General features: G+C 50.1%; 1 protein-coding gene across 4 annotated transcripts in view; it reads left to right on the top strand.

Annotated features, from left to right (window-relative positions):
• Positions 1-19,997, top strand: part of LOC120953590 (supervillin) — a 178,401-nt gene that overhangs the window by 104,826 nt on the left and 53,578 nt on the right. For 3 of the 4 annotated variants that reach the window (XM_049606663.1, XM_040373694.2, XM_049606665.1), the window contains exons 3-6: positions 11,561-12,878; positions 12,951-13,300; positions 15,692-16,672; positions 17,418-19,938. In XM_049606663.1, coding sequence (XP_049462620.1) covers positions 11,561-12,878; positions 12,951-13,300; positions 15,692-16,672; positions 17,418-19,938 — 5,170 coding nt within the window. The remainder of the gene's footprint in view (positions 1-11,560; positions 12,879-12,950; positions 13,301-15,691; positions 16,673-17,417; positions 19,939-19,997) is intronic. The other variant, XM_049606664.1, reaches the window with a different exon arrangement.

The raw sequence follows: 19,997 nt of genomic DNA, 5'->3' as shown, positions 1-19,997 counted from the left end.
AAGCGGCGGCCAGCCTTCTTCGGGTCAGTGGCAGTGTGTGTGGCGACAAAGAAGCAGCAACCGAGATGGGTGTGTTGTTGGTGTTAATAATGTTGCTGCTAGAAGTTGTGTGACATTGTATGCAAACGGGAGGGAGCTAAGACGGGAGGAGAGACTAGACCGGTTAGATGCACTTGAACCCATGATACGCATTCAAGGGGATGGTGTTAGAGGGACTGCTGCTTGATTATGCGGCATTCAGGAGCAGCTGGGCTGATGAGTGTTGCTGGACGCGTTTCCTCCAGCATTTCTCAACAATGTCCGGCAGAGCGTCTTATCAGCGTCTGGGCGTGTTGTTGTGCGCTCGAGGGGCTGGCTATTTGTGTATTGCGTGATTGATAGTTTTATTGATAGAATGGTGTATGTTGTTGTTGGAGGGGAAGATGCAATAGTTTTGTGAGTCAGCTGGCTTTAAGAGCATTTCCGACATACTAAACGCGTGGTGTCGTATCTATTGAATATAGTGATGGGTCAAGATGGCAAAATCTGGAGTCGTCTTCGATCCGACTTCGAAAACTTCGGATCCGGAAGGTAGTTCCGCTCAGCATTATCTGGAGCGGTTTGGAATCGTCTGGAGTCGTCTGGAATTGGCCAGAGTCGTTGGGTGTAATCCGGAGTCGTCCGGAGTCGTTGTCTGGGGTCATTTGGAGTCGATGTCTTCCGGAATTACCCGGAGTTGTCCGTATTCATCAGGAATTATCTGGAGTCATCTGGATTCTTTCGAATTAGTCCCGAGTCATCCGGAGTCGTCTGGAGTCAATGTCTTCTGGAATTGGAGACGTTCGGAGTCATCCGGAGTCGTCTGGAGTCGATGTCTTCTGGAGTTGGTGTCGTTCGGAGTCATCAAGAGTCATCAGGAGTTGTCTGAAGTCGATGCCTTCCTTAGTTGGAGTCGTCTTATGTCATGAGGAGCCATCCGGTGTCATCAGGACTCATCTGGAGTAGTCTCCAGACAGCTCGGGACGACTCTGTATGACTCCGGACGACTCCGACTCCGGGTGGATCTAGTGGTACCGATTTTCCCGGCATCGGAATCGGACTAACAATATCCGGAGTCTGATCGGAGTGGAGGATCCGCTCCAGATAGCGTACCACTAGTTGGCTACAGATAAGAGTTGAAGTGCAGCTTAACTAGTAATAGAGGGAAGACAAACAGTCTGAATTTGATACATTGCACTAGAAGAAATCCGCTTTAGGATTAGTACATTTTTTTACATAATTTTTATCTTACAACCCACGAAAAATTAAGAATGTGACATAACGCTAACCATGTCATGCTAATGATACCGGACAACCAACCTTATTAGCCCAAACAAATCTGAACTGTACGTGACAGTCAAATTGACAGCGAAGCTACGCTTACAGTTCAATTATAAACACTCAAATTGTTAACTTATGCAAACCAGTGAAGCACATCGTGCCCAAACATAAAAAAGCAAACCCTCCAATCGTCTGTCCCAGTAGTAGTAGTAGTCGTACATCAGTTCATTCCAGATTGTCAATCAAATGCCGACTACAAAAGCAAGCCCTACAATAATGCGGCTGAGCATAATCACAGCCCATAATCATCGGCCCACAAACCCACACACACACACACATATGAACGCCCGCTCAAGTTGTTGTCATGACAACGCGTTGTGATTGATGCGATTATGATGAAGGGCCCCACGCGCTCGTTTGTGTGAGTGTGTGTGTGTGTGCTTCTCATCGGCTTGGTTGGGTTGGCGTGTTGGGGGGAGCAACGGGCGCCCCCCGATTTAAGGGCGTTTAAGAGCTGTCATTTCACCACCGTCTGCTGAGTTAAACAACCTTTAGCAGATGAGGAAGCTGCGCAACAAACGCACGCACGCACACCCAACGAAGGAGCGCACGAAGGGTTTTGCAGAGTGTGTGGTGGTGATGCGGGTGACTGATTTACGATTGCCCAATTTCAAGTGCAACAGAAGCAACAAAAAGCCCTCCTCTCGTGTGCACACATTCACAGTTTTGTTTTGTTTTATCTTGGCGGTGTGCCGCGCGCGCTCACGAATCCCGCCGCGCGCGTAATCGTATAAACTGCGCAATGCACAACCGCACCAAGGGGGAGATGGTTGTGATCCGCGTGGTTCTCTGCGGGGTTCATATGCGTATCTTTCGTTAAGCAAAAAAAGAAAACAAAAAGAAGATTGTACCATATGAGATGCATTATGTGTCGTCTTGTGCGTCTTGCGCGCGGCATGTTTCCCAACTAAGTTATCTTCTTGGGCACACGATGTGGCGCACGATCGCCGAGAACTTTATGGAGCAACCGCGGTGCAAATAATATGCATCAAGTGGTAAATTGAGTTTTTGCGAAATTTGTATTGCGAGCCGTCGTGCTGGCCGCTGCAATGTTGCAGAGTAGTCGGTCGAGATGATACGCGATGGGGAGATAAGCGGTGAGATTTATCTTCGGACGCTGCAGTAAGTTGACATTTCGTTAGATGTGCTAGGAGCGGAATGTGGTTGGAATGTGTGTGTGCTTAAGTAACTCTGTGGGTACGCGCGGCTACCCAGAAAAGAAGAACAAGTTATGGAACAATCGAGCTCTTAATTTCTGGAGAAACTCCTCAGCCCAGTGCACCCTTAATTCACTAGGCAAATTTCATAATTAGTACAGACCGGTCGGTCGCATGCTTGCAGGTCCTTCGCGTCCAAAGCAAATTAGTAGCAAGATTCACCGTGCTACTACCGCTGCCCATTAAATTAGTCTCAATTTGCATTGCCTCACGTGCGGCAAACGTGCGCGCACACGGGGGTCGTTAGAGGTGCGCACCCCAACGTCTTGAAGGATTCTCGCCGTGCTGTGCTCGTAAAGACAAAGAACGAAGTTCTTTTTTTTGCAGAAAGAGACTCGTCAAATCCCCCCGGGGCCATTGGCATTCGCGTGCAAAATCGACCCGTTCACGTTTCTGTGCATGGTGCTGCGAGCAGTGCTTAGGGCTGTGTGAAACGGAAGAGACGCGTCTGCTTTAGGGTCGACGGTAAATTGGATCAGCAGCGTAGCGTGGTCAGTGTGTGAACAACTGGACAACTTATGACAGGCCGTGTGGTGTGCAGCTTGACGACGTGTATGACAAGTGTAACTTCCGTGACTACCGTAGATCCTACCTAAATGTCTAGACGAGCATTTAGAGGTTTTGGTGTGGTGTGGTCGCTTTCAACTCTAATCGCCTTTAATTATTGACCAAAATGGATGTTCTTTTTGCACAAGTCGCATTCATGTCGCAAGATTAGGGTTTTGGGGACACTTCAAAGAGGGTTGATAAATGTGTATTAATAATAGAGGAATGTCTGTACACTCCTGTACGTCATCTTTCTATCGAACGAGCGTGTGTTGTAAACAATTTTCCGTCGTTTCCTTGCTTGCTGTCATACTGGTGTAGAATGGTGTTTACCACACGATCGCAATAAGGAATCTGCGGCACATTTTCCACCACCGTGGTTGTGAAACGCGAGCGCTGGCTGGCTGGCTGGTGCAGCGGGAGGTCTGGTGAGCGCCCTCGTGACCTTGCTGCTGTTTGTATACGTCGTCGTCGACGTCGGAATATGGATGGTGTGCAGAATTTGTGCATCGAAACGCATGATGAGCTAATGGCGGGGTATGGGAAATTAAAATGAATCGACACACAAGATGATGAAAACATCACACAAACTAACATATGGGGAAAATTAATTACTACACCAACGAGTTGGTGGTCAATGAGCACCTCAAAGAATGGCTTGTTTTTATGACGATGTGTGTTGTGGTTGGCTCCCAATCTTTGCCATTCGATCAGTGATCGCTTCCGGCGCACTGACGATCAAAGTGCAGAGCAACACGACGACCCAAGCGTGCGTTTTCCGGTCTTGGTGGCCATCTCTTGGCCACCGAAAAACAGCCACAAACGACCTTGAGAATATGTTTTTGTTTTGTTTTTTTCTCGTTGGCCGACCGTGCAGCCAAAGTGCCTTGTAATCAATTTGAGGCCGTTTATATCCGACGGAAAACATCAACACACAAAGCGTGTCCTTTTGTTTTTGGTTCGGGCGTTGTCTGCTGACCCACCGAGTGTCACTTTTGAGTGGAAGTGATTAATTATTGTGATTACTTCCGTCGGTGATTTTCCGCGCCTGTGAGCGTGCATTCCTTCCACCGAAGAGCGTGTTTCGCCCCCTGTTTTCCATTACATTGCGTATGGCTTCGTTGTCTGTGTGACGCACCAACTTTGTTAAAGGACGCCGTTGCGTAGAACCGCTTCGATAATGAAATGTAAATCCCCATCTGTGGCTTCTCTCTAGATGTTTAACTGCTTGTCGAATCAAATTCGCCTTAAAGTATGCAATTCGCATTACAAAACTGCTCTAATTCGGTTTTGATGTCGCGTTTTGCGGTGCGTTAAGTGATGTTTCGTGCTGTAAAGAGTGGCTCATTTTAAAAATTGCGATTTTTCCAGACCTCCCGCCTCAATATTTGTCCACCGTACACGCGTATTACGCTATCAAAATTGTCGTAATGATTTTGTTCGGTGGTTTTGTGGCTCGAGTTGGTTTTTCGCTTGCCAGCCACTTACCGGGGACCTATTTTTCTCTCTCTCTCTCTATAATTTATCGCTTCTGTTTGAGAGTGTGCGAGCGTGTGTATGTGTGTGGGGGTTGGTTTTTTTCAGAAACTTTTCGCATGGGTTCGCCCGCAAACGCCGGCCGTCGTCGCTGCCTTCTGTGTGGTGTACGGCTGCCGGGGGGCGGCATACATCGGTGGCAAATTGTTTTAATTTTCCGCCCCAAACCGTCGGGGCCACTGAACAAAGCGACATAAAAAAATGCTGCGCTGTATCCAACAAGCGTGTAGCAAAAATGCTGCTAAATCCAAAAAAGAAAAAGTGTAACCGCGTCCGTCCGATACGGCGATCGCGCGCACCTCGCAAATGGGAGAATCCTCCAGCATTTGGAAGGTTGCCGTTGTTCCGCGGCGGTGGTTTAGTTTTGTCGCCACGGTGTTGCGTACCGATCTCACTGATCTGTGGCCTGTGTGAGTGTGCCTGTGTGCGTGTGTGTGTTGGGCATTAAGAGGAGGAAATTCTCCATCAACACTTTGTGCGTTGTGTGTCCTCGCTGTATTTTGGCACCCTTGCTTCAGAAGAAGAAGAGCTAAGGCCAAAGAACGCGTGTGTTTCTGTGCTGCGCGTTTGGAAGTTTACGGTCAGATTTCGGCAGTAGTATTATATTCTCGTGCTGACACGACGGTGTGGTGGATCTGTTGAGCGTCACAGGACAATTGTGACGCTTTATCACGATTTGCACGCCATTTTTGTTTAGTGTTGTCGGCGTTGTGTGATACGATATCGGAGCAGCTTCGGATATTCGTGAGCACGAGAGAGCGAAAGTCATTCATTCGGACTGGTTTTGGTAAGTGGGTTCTATTGGGTTGGGTTACCACTTTTCATCAAGAATGTCTAGGCATCTTTGTAAACTTCAATGTAAACAATAGGTGAGGTCAAACAATGTTTGAGTTACTCCTGCAGCGCCACGACCTATTGCATCAGCAAGCTACGTCAAATATGAAGTCTTCCGGGTTGTACAAACTTCGAGAAGTATCCACCACAAAACTCCCGTTTTGTTCTGAAAGTGAAGGGAAGTTCTTCCTCAGGGGGTGTTGCCGGAACACCCGACAAGAACCTGTCGAAGACTCGTCAATCTGGCTACTTACCGTAGGCAGCCTTCAAAACATTTAGATTACATTTTTGAAGTATAAAGTTGATGACGTGGTTCCGGCCATTACCCACCGGTTGACTGACCACCGAGTGGATATGGAGCATACACGAAGCTCCAAGAAGGTTTTGCTGGTATGTTGTAGTAATCGTTCCTCATCCCAAAAAAAAAAAAAAATGCTCTGAGACGCATCAACCGAATCCACCCCATCTGATTCTGGTTTAAATCGGTTTGTTTTGATATTTTTTGGGGAACTCTCATGGGCGAAGAAGCGTACACAGCTGTGTTGACCCCAGGTTTAATCGAAATGTGCTCGTCCAGTTTTTTATCGATTGTGGAATTTTCATTTAATTTTCCTGTCATAAACAACAACGCCAACGTACGATGTGCGTGAACCCACCAATCGGCGGGCCATGACCGGGCCGTGGGTATGGAAATGATGGATTTCCTCATCGAACGAACCACCCGCTCGAGTCGGTGTCAATCAACGGTGGGGCAGCATTTAAATGTCGAGATGGCCTCAAAAATTTGTTGATTTGAACTGGGCTATGAAAATGGAACGGTCGATGGCCAGAAAATGATACAAGTGGAGTCGTAAAACACAGCAAGCGTTTTGTGGAGTAGATTGGGCTACTGAGGAAGTCGAGTAATCACGCGATGACAAAAGAGCGTTGATGAGCATTGAAAGTGTGCTTGATTGTAATTAATAAATATCGATCGTCTTCCGGCTTATCAGAATTATGGCAAAATATTAACAACATATGAACAACTTCAACTCCAACTGAAAACTACGAGGAATTCAATGCTAGTCCCTTTTGCTCCATTCAGATGAAACTTGGAGCATAATCTGCATCCTTTTCAAGATGTTTGAACTTGACCTTCAAGGAACATATTCTGCTCCGGATCCAATTCGAAAGTCTTTGACGTCGTTCCGCTTTTGCGAACAGAACACGTGTTTTCCGTTTTCATTCCACTTACGAGACATGTGCCCGTACATAAAACCTCGGTCAGGGAAAGCAACAGTTTCCTCGTGATACAGAGAAGACGACCATCATACACAAACTCTCATGGCGGAGAATGAATGGTTGGAGAAAATGAATGCGCGCACGTGTGGCGCGTGGCATGGTGGAAAACTGTTGCATTTCGAAGCGGTAACGGGTCGAATCAATCTTTAAAATTCCTGATGGGTGAATGAAACACTCTTTAACATCTCTATTTGACATCTCTATTTTGGAACCCTTTGGATTTGCTGAACGTGCCCTAAATAAAACTTTGCTCGCTCGATTATCATCGAACGTTAATTGGTACATTATAATAAAGACATGTTTACAAGATCTGTTGAGCCCGTTGATCGGTTGTCGGCATGCGGTGGAATGTAGAACATAACCCGAGGGCAATAATATTTTACTGCTTTTGCAACAACGACAAATGAGAAATGGGACACACAACTACAAGCGCAAGCTCTCTGCGGGGGGCACCTGTTCCGCGTGCGCCAGAAATTGCACCAGACCCGATGTCACGTTTGGATTAAGCCGGAAAATAAAACTCCATGCTAAAGTGTAACACCAAGTGCAACAGGCCGTAGAACTTTGATCCGTGGCAGGAGATACAAAAGTGAATGGTTAATCTAAATCATTTTACTGCTCCATTCTAAATCGATCGCAATCAATCGGGGCGCGGGACATTGCATCTGAGGGGAGGAGGATGGTTTGGGGGTAGTCGAGTGGCACGACTTCACATAAATCATCACAGCATTCCCCCGTCCGTCCGTGTGTGTGTGTTGGTGCAGCTTTTGCATTTAACACGAACTTGGCACGAAGACAGCGCCGCCGTCGCCGCCGGTAAGGCTCAGACCGTGCCAGGTGTACCTCAGTCTTCAGCCGAGACTTGGTAGTAGTAATTTTAGATGCAAAGCGCGCAGGCTGACTGGCGTGCGACTACTGGGAGGAAGTCGGTGTCAAGTGTAGGATTTAAGCGTGTGAGAGGTGGGTGATGATATGGGTTTCTTCAAAAATGTTGGTACACATTTTTTTCGGCTGTGTTGACGGGGGAGCGATCGATGTAAACCAATGAGAAAGCATGTGATGTGTGACGAGACATACATTGCGTATACTCTGGTCAGGGTGCTTTTGGTACACTTTGCCCCCGAGTATCGATTATAGCTTATGTGCAATGGGAATGAGAGTGATGGGGGGTGTGTTTTCTTTTTTAAAGCTTCACAATCATGAGGATTATTAGCTCTGCCATTGCTTTCGCTTACCGGCCAGCCGGGGGTAGAAGCGAACCAAGCGAGGATTAGTACCCAGGGATTGTGGGTTTTTTGTTGCTTTACGTTCTGATGTAATTCTAGAAGGGATTAAATGTGTTGCCGAGCAGGGGGGAAATGTGCACTTCGAATCACTGGCAAATGGATTTCAATTTGCTCAATAATATGAAGAAAACAAAGCTAAAGGCACAACGTTGTAGAGAATTATGCAAAACAACGATATCTGGGTTTGATTGATGGAAGTCAACTGGATCGTAACAAATCTATCATAGAAGATGTCCTGCCGCTCGGAATAAGACTTTTCGTATACATTCATCTTTCTGAAATACGCTCTCATCGGATTGTGCGATGTATTGTTCCCTCCTAGTGTCCTTTTTGCGACGACAATCGGAAGCTCATCTGTCATCCAGACACACTCCCCTCGGATCGTACATCAATCTTGCTTAACATGGCTCCATTTGATCGATGTGTCAAACTCGGCAAGTCAATCCGGGGACATCAAAAGCGAACAAATGTGAATCTTTGAATCTCAACACATTTATCATGAGCTGAACGGGGTGGAAGATTGTAATGCAAATCCTGAAGAAAAGAAATCTCCCATAAATTCTACTCCAATGTGACATCCGTAGATCTCAAAGGGCGTCTATTTTACTATTGATAATGCATCATTGGAAGGACTTCAACGGGAATTTGGGGCTTCCAATTTTGGATTTGATTTTGGACGTTAATTGTCTCCAAAGTATAGGACTTGCAATGGACAAAGAAGTCGTACTATAAACACACACTGCCGGGTGACTCATTCGGCAGCTTTTTCGGAGTTTCGGGTCAGTGCGCGGAAGCACCAGCAGTGCCTCTGTCTTATTTTTAGAACAACCCACATATTAACCCACATTTAGTGGGGCTTCGTGGCGGCTAAACTATCGATGAGCAACGTTCGACAAATACGGTCGTTAGTACACTGTTTGGTCGTGTACGCGTGTTAATAAGCCCCAGGTATCGCTGGTTCGGGGACGTTCGAATCGAACTACAACCTCCAACGCGTTCGCCCTGTGGTTTGGAATTGGGTGGTAAAAACCAGAACCTCATCCGTGGGTCGATCACCCGCTGAGAATGCAATTTTTGATAGTGGTAATTAAATGTACCATGCTGCGAGAACGTGGTGAGAGGTGTTGGGTGCAGGTGAGCGCCAGCAAACACATCCCCCGACACTCCGGTTTGGTTTGGACCGAAACAAGGCCAAACAAGATGTCCGTTCACAGCTTGCTACACACGTACTACTCTTGCTACATCAGGCGCAACAGATTCCGGGCCCAACAGGGCTTATTGATTTTCCACCAACGTCCAGCTCTACGTGTCCATTAGACGGGGCTTTTGGGCTTTCAATAAGCGAGCAGCCGGATGGAATACCGATGCATTGGCATAATTCGATATGAATATTGTATTGAGAGAGCTTCAGCCCCGGCAGCCGATGTGTGGTGGTGGTGTGTACTTCATCTACCGTTTTCCCATTCCGACGCACCATCGGTTCACATTGAAATTATTCATTACAAGCATAATTGGCGCGCATAATGCAGGTAATCAGCGTGAATGGTGCGGAATGTTGTTGCTGGCTATTGCGTTGCTGTTCTCATTTGTTGGCGTCCAGAGCGTGGTGGTTCTGGAGGAATTCCAATAAAATATTCTTTCCTTTATGTTTGCACTCTGCACAAGAGATCAAAGTAGAAACTCGATTCTTAGAGGTGTTGTCTAGCACTTTTGTTGGGCACTGTCGGCTGTGTGTGACCCGTTGCGCGCTAGTTCATCAACAAAAAATTGCCGACAGCCGGAAGTGTCTGGCTCACCTTTTTCGCATTAACCTTTACCTCCATCCAATCGCCTACGGGGTTCGCAAAAAAAAAAGAAGAAAATAAGAAACCAAGCCTCCGGGGCTGACGTTCGCGTGCCATTTAAACGCTTCCAAAACCCCGAACCCGGTTGACCTCTTTTGCAGTCGCGCGACTAGAACAGCCCAGCGCCCCCACAAGCAAAACATCGTTAGACAGCGCCCGTTAGCCCTGACACACACACACACAGAGCCGTCGTTGTGTGTGTGTCAGCCGGATGGGATGTGAAGGTCCTGCTTGATCCACTCCTTACCCCATGCCAAGTCGATACCGGATGGCCCCAAAAACGACCCGGGCAGACCCATTCGATTCCACCTACACGCGCGAGACGCGTAAATCCAGTTCGTCATCCGTAGGTTGCCCTTTTTGCAGCAGAAACCAGAAAGAAGGGAGCGGGAGAGAGAGAGAGAGCGAGAAGGTTGATGTGTGGTTTGACTTCTAGTTCGCGCCGTGCAAGTGAGCGACGCCAAGAATGCAGTTTCCTCCGTCGCACGATGCACGTTTATTGACCGGCGCCCGACGCCACGATGCCCCTCACAACACAAACTAGGCTGAGCGCTTCACAGAGTCATTAAGATTTACGAGTCATATAGTAAGGGAGCAGGAAGCAGTTTAATGGGAGAAGTTGATGGCCTACCAACCGTGGTGTACCACTAACGAGGTTTGTGTGATTTACCGAACGATCGTGTGCCCCTCTCAATCGGCTCCAAAGTTGCAGCTCATTCACACATTCTTAACACAGCTCAGCCATTCTTCTTCCGCACTGTCGGTTGTGTTGAAGGAATCGTTCAGCTCCTGCAGTAGCTGCTCAATCTCCTGCAGCTGGTTGAGCTCGATCGTGTCCTCACGGTGCTGCTGAACGTCCTCCTTGTACCGGGCCAGCAGCGCATACAGCCGGAGCAGCTCATCGATAAGATCCTGTGGGAGAGGATCTAGCGTACCTTCTGACTGCTGCTTCTGCTGCTTCATTTCCATCGAGGAGCCGTGCATCGACACACTCTCCCGCAAGCTGGCTTCGATCGGGTTCGGCGCTGCTTTGGGCGTTCTGTGCTTGCCGAAGACGAGCTGCACCAGGGCTTGCACGCAGCGCAGATACGCCACGACAAAGTGTAGCTCGTCGGTGGCGCTGCCGGTGGACGACGACTCGAGGAAATCCACCGCCCACTCGATGCTGTCCGGCGACGCGGTAAAGAACTGCTGCCGAAACGCGTCGAAACAGTGCCAAATGATGCCGATCGTGTGGTCTAGGTGCTGCAGCGCGGTTTGGGGCCGTTCGGCGTGCGGTTCGGGGGTGCATTCGGTGGTGGAAGCGAATGATTCGAGGCTGGATGTGCGGTCACTGGGGCAGACGTCTTGCAGTGGGGATAATTTTGAACCCATGATGGTGTTGAATTTGGAAGAAAAGTAAAACAAAACTGAGAATCGTGCTTTGTGGCTAATGTTTTCTTGAAGTGTTTAGTTCTCAGGTAGCTTTGATGACGTCTTTGAACTGTCACTTCGTTTCTGTGTGTGCCTGGCGCTGTTGGGCAAGTGAAGAATCATCCAAGTAAACTGAGAATAGTGATTGGAAACGTTTTAGTAATTTATTTTTACACTGGAAATCGGCCTCCGTTCTAATTCTAAACTCATCCCCTCTTCTTGTTCTTTCTCCTCGCTCCTACAGAAAATAAACCGTTCGTGAATAGTGCTATCCACGAGTTGGAGAAGAAGCTCTCATCCGCCACTGCCAAACTAAGCTGCCAACAGCAATCGGAAACTAATTATCAGCAACCGCCTCATCATCATCATCATCACCATCAACAGTTCACTGCATCGTCGTATCCACCCGTTCATCAACCGTATCAGGGGCACCACCACTACGCTCCTCCGCCCCCTCACCAACCGTTCTACGAGGAGGAACCAACCCATCGGGTAGAGGAGAGCAAATTTCACCTCAACCTGCCGCAACAGCAAGCGCCTACGTCGTCCAACGAAAGCTCCGGTCTGCACGCAATCTTGCAAGTGATACGCGCTGAACAACAGCAACAACAGCAGCAGCAGCAGCAGCAGCAGCAGCAGCAGCAAGAAAAGCAACACCAGTCCCGCAAGGAGCCGAGCGTTTCGAAACATTGTGATCTCTACATCGCTACTGCCAGCACAGCCAGCAGCCCACCGCAGGGTCGCGCATATCAAGCACCGAACCACCAAACGACGCTACCACCGGTTAGCAGCAGCAGCACCAACAGTACTTCCTCGGTTCAGCCACCCAAGTTCAGTGCGGTAAACTTCCGGCGCGTCCAGCGGCATCCGCCCGTCTCGTTTCCGAAGCGACCGCTCGTCACGCAACGCTCCCTGGGCTCACCGCCCTCGGTGAACGTCGGCTCGAGCTACTCACCGTCCGGTGCGGCAGGCAGCAGCATCGCCTTTGCCGCCGCTGCATCGTCGATCGCAAACGGACAGCAGCAGCATCAACCGCGTCGTCGCCAGCACGGCTCACGGAGGCATGAGGCCTTCGTCAAGACGCGCTCGAAAACCATATCGGACTTTTTCGGGCCCGAGTCGACCCCGGTCAGCCGACTGCTGAACATAATATGTCAAGAGAAGGAAGCGGAAAGGGTAGCAGCGCACATCATGAACCAGCAGCAGCAGCAGCAGTCGAACTCCTCCAGCAGGCCGGCGGTCGCGGCCAAGCCGTCCGCGAGCGCCCCATCTAGTCACGGTACGGCCAGGGCCCATCCGGTCCGGCCAACGCCATCGAGCAGCGGGCCGTCGGTCGCGGTGCGCTCGCGCAAGGAAAACATTGTGCCGAGCGTGGCCGTCCACTCCGGGTCGGACACGGGCAGCAGCAGCAGTGCGGGCGTCGCGCCCGTGCTCGTCGATCCCGCGTTCGCCGCCAAGGATATAGATAGGATAGCGAAATACAAAGCCGATAGACGTAAAGCCATTTACTTAAGAAACAATGTCCACGAGAACGAAAATGAAAGACTGGAACCTAGCAAAAGGTAGCCGACGTGAGGGCGGGTAGGATTGGTGGCAGGATTTGATGCTAATCGTTCCGTCTCTTTCCCTTTTAGATCATCATCTAGAACACCGAATACTCTTCCATCAAGTGCAATTCTTAGCAAACAGCAACAGTCATCGTTACCACCCTCATCCAAACCGACCACTAACACGAAGCGTCCCCATTCGGCCGGGCTCGCCGCTTCCTCCACGAAAGCGGCCGGCAACAACGGCACTACTACTACTACTGCCCGACCGGTTCCGACCCGCCCGGTAGCAACCGGTGCACGGGAACGCAGCGCCAGCAGTGGCCACAATCGATCCGGAGATGAGAAGCAAAGTAGTAGCGCGACCGCCGGCGCTGGCGTCACGAAACAGATACGAACGACACGATCGTCTCGTTTGCGGGCCGCGGCCGCTCACGGTAAGCAATCGTTCTTTGGAGGCGAAGAAGAGCTGCATAGCTTGGTGTAAAGGGGCAGTAAGGTGTTTTAGAGTGCGCATCATGCATTTTTGGTCATATTTGTCACGCTCTCGGTAGTGAGCATTCATCATTCTTATAGGACCTTACTGCAGGAAGAATCAAATTCTAATTGGTTGAGTGTGTGATAGGAACATGATTGAAGGTGTAGTTTTACATGATTCTTCCGGCAATGTAAAGTTTATGCTAGGTTGTTTGTCGAATGGGTTTTCTTAGCCTCATCACTTGGTAGATTGTTTTGAATTTCCTTAGTTTTAATCATTCTTTCACCGTAGGAATTATTTAAAGCTTTCCATTGTAACGGTTTGCGCTATATATACACACACTCGTTATGATTTCATTTCCATTCGCAAACAGCAAACTGTTGATGCATCGAAGGCATTTAGCTTCCTCATCTCATCGCTTCCGATCTAATCCGTATGTAGCTTTCTGTGTTTGTGTTTCTTTTTCAATCCCGCCCTCGAATTTGTTGTCTCTTCCTTTGTTTTGGGAGGAGAAAAGAACTAACAAAAACGAGCAACCGATTGATTGTAATTTATGAAAAATAGTTTCTTTTAAAGTAGTACACCGATATCATTAGCCGGGTATCAAGGGTAAACCGACCAGTCAACGCGTCGGTTAGCGGCTCCCACCAGCTCCCTCGGCAAATGTAAAGTTGACTTTCACGTTCCCTCGCGACGTCGACGACGACGTGTGCAAAGTTCTCGTTTCGGGAAGGGAAAAAAGGCGCGCATAATTAAATTAAACTACCAAATGAAGTGTGCCAACGTGGTGTGGGGGTCTTTGGCGAGGCCCGCGCACAATTAACGCTTAAGCGAAACTCATTAAACCGTAGTTTACGATACCGCTTGACGCTTCTCGGCCGTCCGTTTCCTTTTCGTAAAAGCAGGGGCGACCGGGACGGTAATGCAACGGGTGGCATTTTCACAAGATTACTCTCACCTGCGCGCCGGTGAGTGTGTTATTGGGGGCCTGTTTTTACACTTTTGCTTTGCTGCTTTTGCCTTTAAATTTACCTACGGCTCGCGAGCGCCCGCCGTCGGTCGTGGTCGCGCTTAATGTGCGCGCTCCTCCTTCTCGCCCCAAAATTGGGACCGAAATCGAAAGCATTTCCAATGCAGTCGATGATGTGTGGGAAACGGTTTTTGGAAATGGTTCGAACGGTGGCTCTAATGTTTTTTTCTGTGTGTCTCTCTCCATGCTACTGGTTCGTTTAATTATGTGATTTTCAATGTAGAGAAGTGGTGATACCCTGTGCATTTATGTTTGCTCTGCAGCCAATTATGCTGGCGATGGGGGTTTCTTCTTTCCCTTGTCGTTTCTCAATACCAGCAACGTAAAAAAAGACCATTTCTATTGTTTAGCGGTGGCAAATTGTTCTCCACACAGGGAAGGGGGAGCCTTTTATGTGTGTGCGTGTGTGCTATTCCTTTAATGGATACTAATTACTAACCGCTTCACAATGTTCACACAGACCCGTACTCACAACACTTTCAATCAATGTGAACCTACAGCACAATCTATCTAAATAGAAAATAGTTTATTTCTTTTTGGATTGGAATACTCCATGCAATGTTGTACATATGTGTGTGTTTGTTTACTCTTTCTGCTATATATATGAAGTAGAGTAGATCTTCCTCTATCAACTGTTTATATGTTTTCTTAGAATTTTGTAGTATTTTTTTCTGTAAATAGACCGTAAATAAGTAGTTCCATATAGTTGTTAGAGGTTTTTAAATTTATCATCAACAATCCATCGGTTTTCTTTTGCTGCAATGTCATTATTTCTATTGTACATCACACGCACCAGTCAATCACACCACAAACACACAACCACACACCGACTAATAACGTTTGTTCCTTTTTTTATTACCGTTTTCTTTTCTTCGGTTTCAACTTTGCAACTTTGTTTAAACAAAAAAAAAACTACCCCTCCTCCTGTGACTCCTTCTGCTAAACCAACCACCACCACCACACACACACTACTGCACTGCAACAACAACCGAAAATCGGTCTGAAAATTGGTAACAACCGTCGAATCAACCAATCAACAAAATTCTGCAAACCAACCTGCCTGCGCTCATCCTGGATGGAAATACCCCACAAAAAACGCTTAAATATGTGTGTGTGTGTGTGCGTGTTTGTATGTGCGTCGGTTAACCAAATCAAATTATCACTCGCTCTTGTTGCTGTACAACATGTGTTGTAATGCCTTTTTGCGGGTAAATTGTGTGCCAAATGTAACAAAATCGAATCAACACCCGCACATATGAACCAACCTAACTATCTCCTGCTGGGGATGAACATTACGGCGCACAACAACGCTACACACAGGCATGGAACCACCGCCAGCTCTCGCAAGTGCTGCCAAATCTGCCACGGGATCGATGTCACTCTCCACGAGCGGAGGCACTGCCGGGGAAGAAGCTCCACGAGCTTCTCAGCAACAGCAGCAGCCACAGCTGGAACGCTCCCAGCGTGCCGTGTTTCATCGCGCGCCGGCAGTGACGGGATCCGCTTCCGCTAACCCACTACAAGCATCAGCCTCCACCCGCACGGTGTCGACGGTCACGCGCACGACACTATCGAAACATTCCACCAGCAATGTAACGGCTACTAGAACGACCAGCAAGCCCTTGCCAGCAGCAACAACCAAGCGAGAGCCAGTGGCGAAGAGGGTTGCAGCCGCCCCGCTCCCGGCGGGAGGCGAGATTGGCCGCCGACTGGTGCCGTCGATTGCCGTCAACATGAAACAGAGACTGAAGACGACGACCGAAACGATAAAGGGCGAGCGCGTAGCGAAGGTAAAGAGTGATGCACCTGCCGCCACTATAACCACCGCTGCCACTTCTTCATCCGCTGCCAAGCGAGTTCCCCTTGCCGCCGCCGCCGCCGCCAAGACGCGTAATGCTGTAGTAGTGCAGGCGGTGGAAACACCTTCCGGAATGGTGCCGCCGGTGGAGGACGAGCGCACGCTAATAACCGATCGTATGCAGTCGCTTATGCTTCTTGACGGTGTGACGGAGCAGCAGCAGCAGCAGGAGGATAAGCCACCGGGCGGTGTGGTGGCTGGGTTTTTTGAGCGGTCAGAACCGGACACAGCCGTCGGTACACCGCGCCTGCGAACGTCCACGATGAAACGATCGCACGCGGCCCGATCGCCGGCCCTGCCGAAGGACATAAGCGGGCTGAGCCCGGTCAAGGGGGTGATGCCGGGGCCGGTTGAGGTGGTGTCGCCGCCGCCGAAGGATAAGTCGGCCAAGCGCAAATCGTTTCTCAATCGCTCGCAGACGGACGAACCGACCGGTGGCGCAAGTAAGTTGGGCTTCCCGCGTGGAAGCATCTCTCCTCATCCCTTCACTGTGTTCTCACTCGCAGGGAGGAGACAACCCCCTCCCTCCCCCTTCTCTGTGGATCCACAGACGCGTGTTTTGTGTTGTCGCGAGCGATATGTGTCCTGTTGTCGTCCCCCGTGTTCGTGCGTAGTAGAGGAAAAGCGAAGACAAAAAGTTGTGTGTTTGTTTCGGTAGAGCAAAATCGAATGCCCTAGTGCTTTAGGAAAGCAGTATTTCGGCCGCTAAATTATGTTTTGACAAACCGAGCGTGTGTGTGAATTATTAATTTGTTACTAATCCAGCCCCTAAATCCAGCGTTTTGTAATAACGGTTTTCATTTTGATCCAAAAAGTTCATTAACTTATTATTCCACTTACTCTTAATCCATTTCATCACGTCTGCATGCAAATTATTAAAAATAAGTTTATGTTTCCAATCTGTCATTCAGCATTTCAGTTAATTTTCATTAGTTTATGAGTGAGTAACACACCCAGACACACTTTCACAAGATGAAAGCTGATTGTGATTAACATTTGCATTTGCTTACGTTACTCGAATCGATCCAAAAGTAGACTTAAACCATTGTAGACTCTTTGTTATTAGTAGCATCCGTTTAGTGCAAGCAAGTAGAACCCGTCGTATTGCAACATTGTGACCTCCCAGTTTTTACCCTTTCTGTGTGAATATCCTCCGCCATACTAATGCCGTCTTGCACTCGTTTTTAGGAACCACCACGAACGCAGCGTCCGCGGGTCGATACCAGCGTCGGCTAAAGATGCCCCACAGCAGCCCGGACATGTACTCGTCCAGCAATCGCTCCTCGCCGGTCAAATCATCGTCCTCGACGGAGAAATCTCCCACCAACTCACCGCGGCCACCGAGCTCCTCGAACCGGTCGAGCCCAAAACACGGCGGTTCGCACGAAACGACCTCGAAGGCTGGATCGTGCTCACCGCCCGCACGCATCTGTTCGCGGCTGTCGGGCCATTCGAGCGGTGGTACGGTCAACAACAGCCCATCGCCATGCTCGCCGCCAGCACGCAGCCCATCGCTGGCCTACCACATGGAACAGGCCCGCCGGGAGCTTGTGATTTCACCGCCCCGAACGAACCGTTTGCTGAAGATTGTGACCGAGTCGGCGGGCGCGCCCATGGAGGAGCCCAAGCCGAAGGAAATTGAACCATCGTTCGAGGCGCTTTCGATTCGCGACGCGGAGGAGAGCGTGTCCGGTGACGTGCAGATGGAGGTAGAACCGGTGGAAGTGGTAGCGGCAGTGGTCGCGGAGGACCTTGAGGATGAGATATCGGAGGAACAGTCGTCCTCGATAGGGCAATATTCTAAATTTAGTCAAATTTTAAAATCACCCACACTAGAGGTAGCAACAATTAGTGATATGTTGGGTGATTTAGCAGTGGCGGACGATAACAGTGTGGAGCTTGAGCTGCCCGAAAGGATGGAGGTGGATGAGGAGGCAGAGATGCAAGTGCCATCGAGCGCGGAACGGCGACAGGAGCCGGTGGAAGATATGGAAGCCGGGCCTTCTGGGCTGTGTGCGGCAATGAACGGTGTGGCGTACCACGACGACGATGAGGACGAAGTTGAAGGGGAAGCGCCCTTACAGCCGGTCGTGGTGGAACCACCCTCCTCCAGAGGGTACGTCGCGGTGGTGGACGTTGGTGAAGACGACGATCTGCAGCAGGAGCAGGAGATGCGACCCGCCAATCGGATCTTGTTCGACAATCAGTTCAACGACGAGTTTGTCGTCATCGAGAACAGCCCAAAGAGTCAGCTGATCCAGTCGCTCGACGAAGCCGACATCATCGTGCTGCGCGACAACGATGGCGGGGAGGAGGAGTACGGCGATCGGCCACCTTCCCGCCCATCGAGCGGCGGCTACCTGGAGAAGAAGAAAAAGCTCGTCAAGATGAGCTCGGTCGAGCACTTTGAGCGCAAAAGCTTGTCGCCGCAGCGCGTCGGCAAGCTCAGCACGTCCTCGTCCTGCATCTCGCGGGCGAAGAGCATGGACGAGAGCGGTGCTGGGCTCGGCGGGGTCGGCAGCTCGTCGTCGGCCGGGCCGGCCAGCTCCTCCGGCACCTCGGCCAACCACATCGTGTCGATACTGAAGCGCAAAACGGCGGTCGAATCGTCCACGGCGGCCAGTTCCGCGTCGAGCAATGCGTCGCCGGTGACGTTCTCGCCGAGCGTGGTCGACACACCGATACGGTCGAACCGCAAGCAGGGCATACTGAAGAAGCGCTGCTCGCTGGACGAGAGCCGCTACAGCCGCAGCCATTCGCCGGACGACCGGTCGATACTGGTGAAGCACACGCGCCGCAACAGCTTTGAGGACGGGGCGAGCTCCAACCAGCAGCAGCAGCAGGCGCACGGTATACTGAAGCAGAAGAGCTACGAATCGCGGGAGGATGTGTCCGGTGCGGCGGCGAGCGGTGGCACCAGCCGCAACTCGATCGCTAGCGGATCGGGCAGCGGTGTCAGTACGGGGCCGGGGGCCAACGGTAGCATATCGCACGGCATTTTGAAGAAGAAAAACGACAGCTCGTCTACGTCGACGCCGAGCGAACCGCCGAAGCATGTGTCGATCTCGCAGGCCGTCATACTGGCGGCGGCCGAAATCTGTCAGGACATGCTGCTGGTGGACGAAGACGAGGCGTACGACATTAAGCCGATCCTGAAACCGGACCACCAGGCGCCGGTGACGCCGAAACCGATACTGAAGAAGAAGTACTCGTCGGAGAACGAGGAGATACGGCCGATACTGAAGAGTTCGCGCAAGAGCTCGCGCGAGGAGACGTCCGACTCGGAGGAGATGAAGCGATCGATACTGAAGATCGACTCACCGGCCAAACGGACGCGATGCATCGTCGAGCAGCCTGCTGCTGGTGGTGGTAGTAGTGGTGATTTGTTGCTGGGTAGCTTGGGTAGTGCCAGTTCGTCGGAAGCGGGAACGCCGGGCGCTTTGTCGTTGGTGCACAGCCGTTCGCTGGAGCATCCGGACTCGGTGGCTCCGGCGCCGATAGTGCCGCAGGTAACAAACATCGAAAAGCCTATCATTTCGGTTGCAGAGCGCATCAGAAACATGGAGAAGTTCCTATCCGGAGGCAGCAGTGGTGGTGCTCAGTCTGCGTCGACGTCGACTGCTGTTAGTAGTTCGACGGGTAGCGCCATCAGCAGACGTGAATCGTTCCGGTACAAAACACAACCGGTTACTTCAACAGAGATCAACAGGTGAGTGAAAGGAAAGAGAAGAGACAAATTGTTGTGACTATGGGACAAGCTCTACTATC

The sequence above is a fragment of the Anopheles coluzzii genome, chromosome 2, assembly GCF_943734685.1.
Source record: "Anopheles coluzzii chromosome 2, AcolN3, whole genome shotgun sequence".
In the NCBI taxonomy this organism is placed as follows: Eukaryota; Metazoa; Arthropoda; class Insecta; order Diptera; family Culicidae; genus Anopheles; species Anopheles coluzzii.
This window is presented reverse-complemented; position numbering and strand designations above follow the sequence as displayed.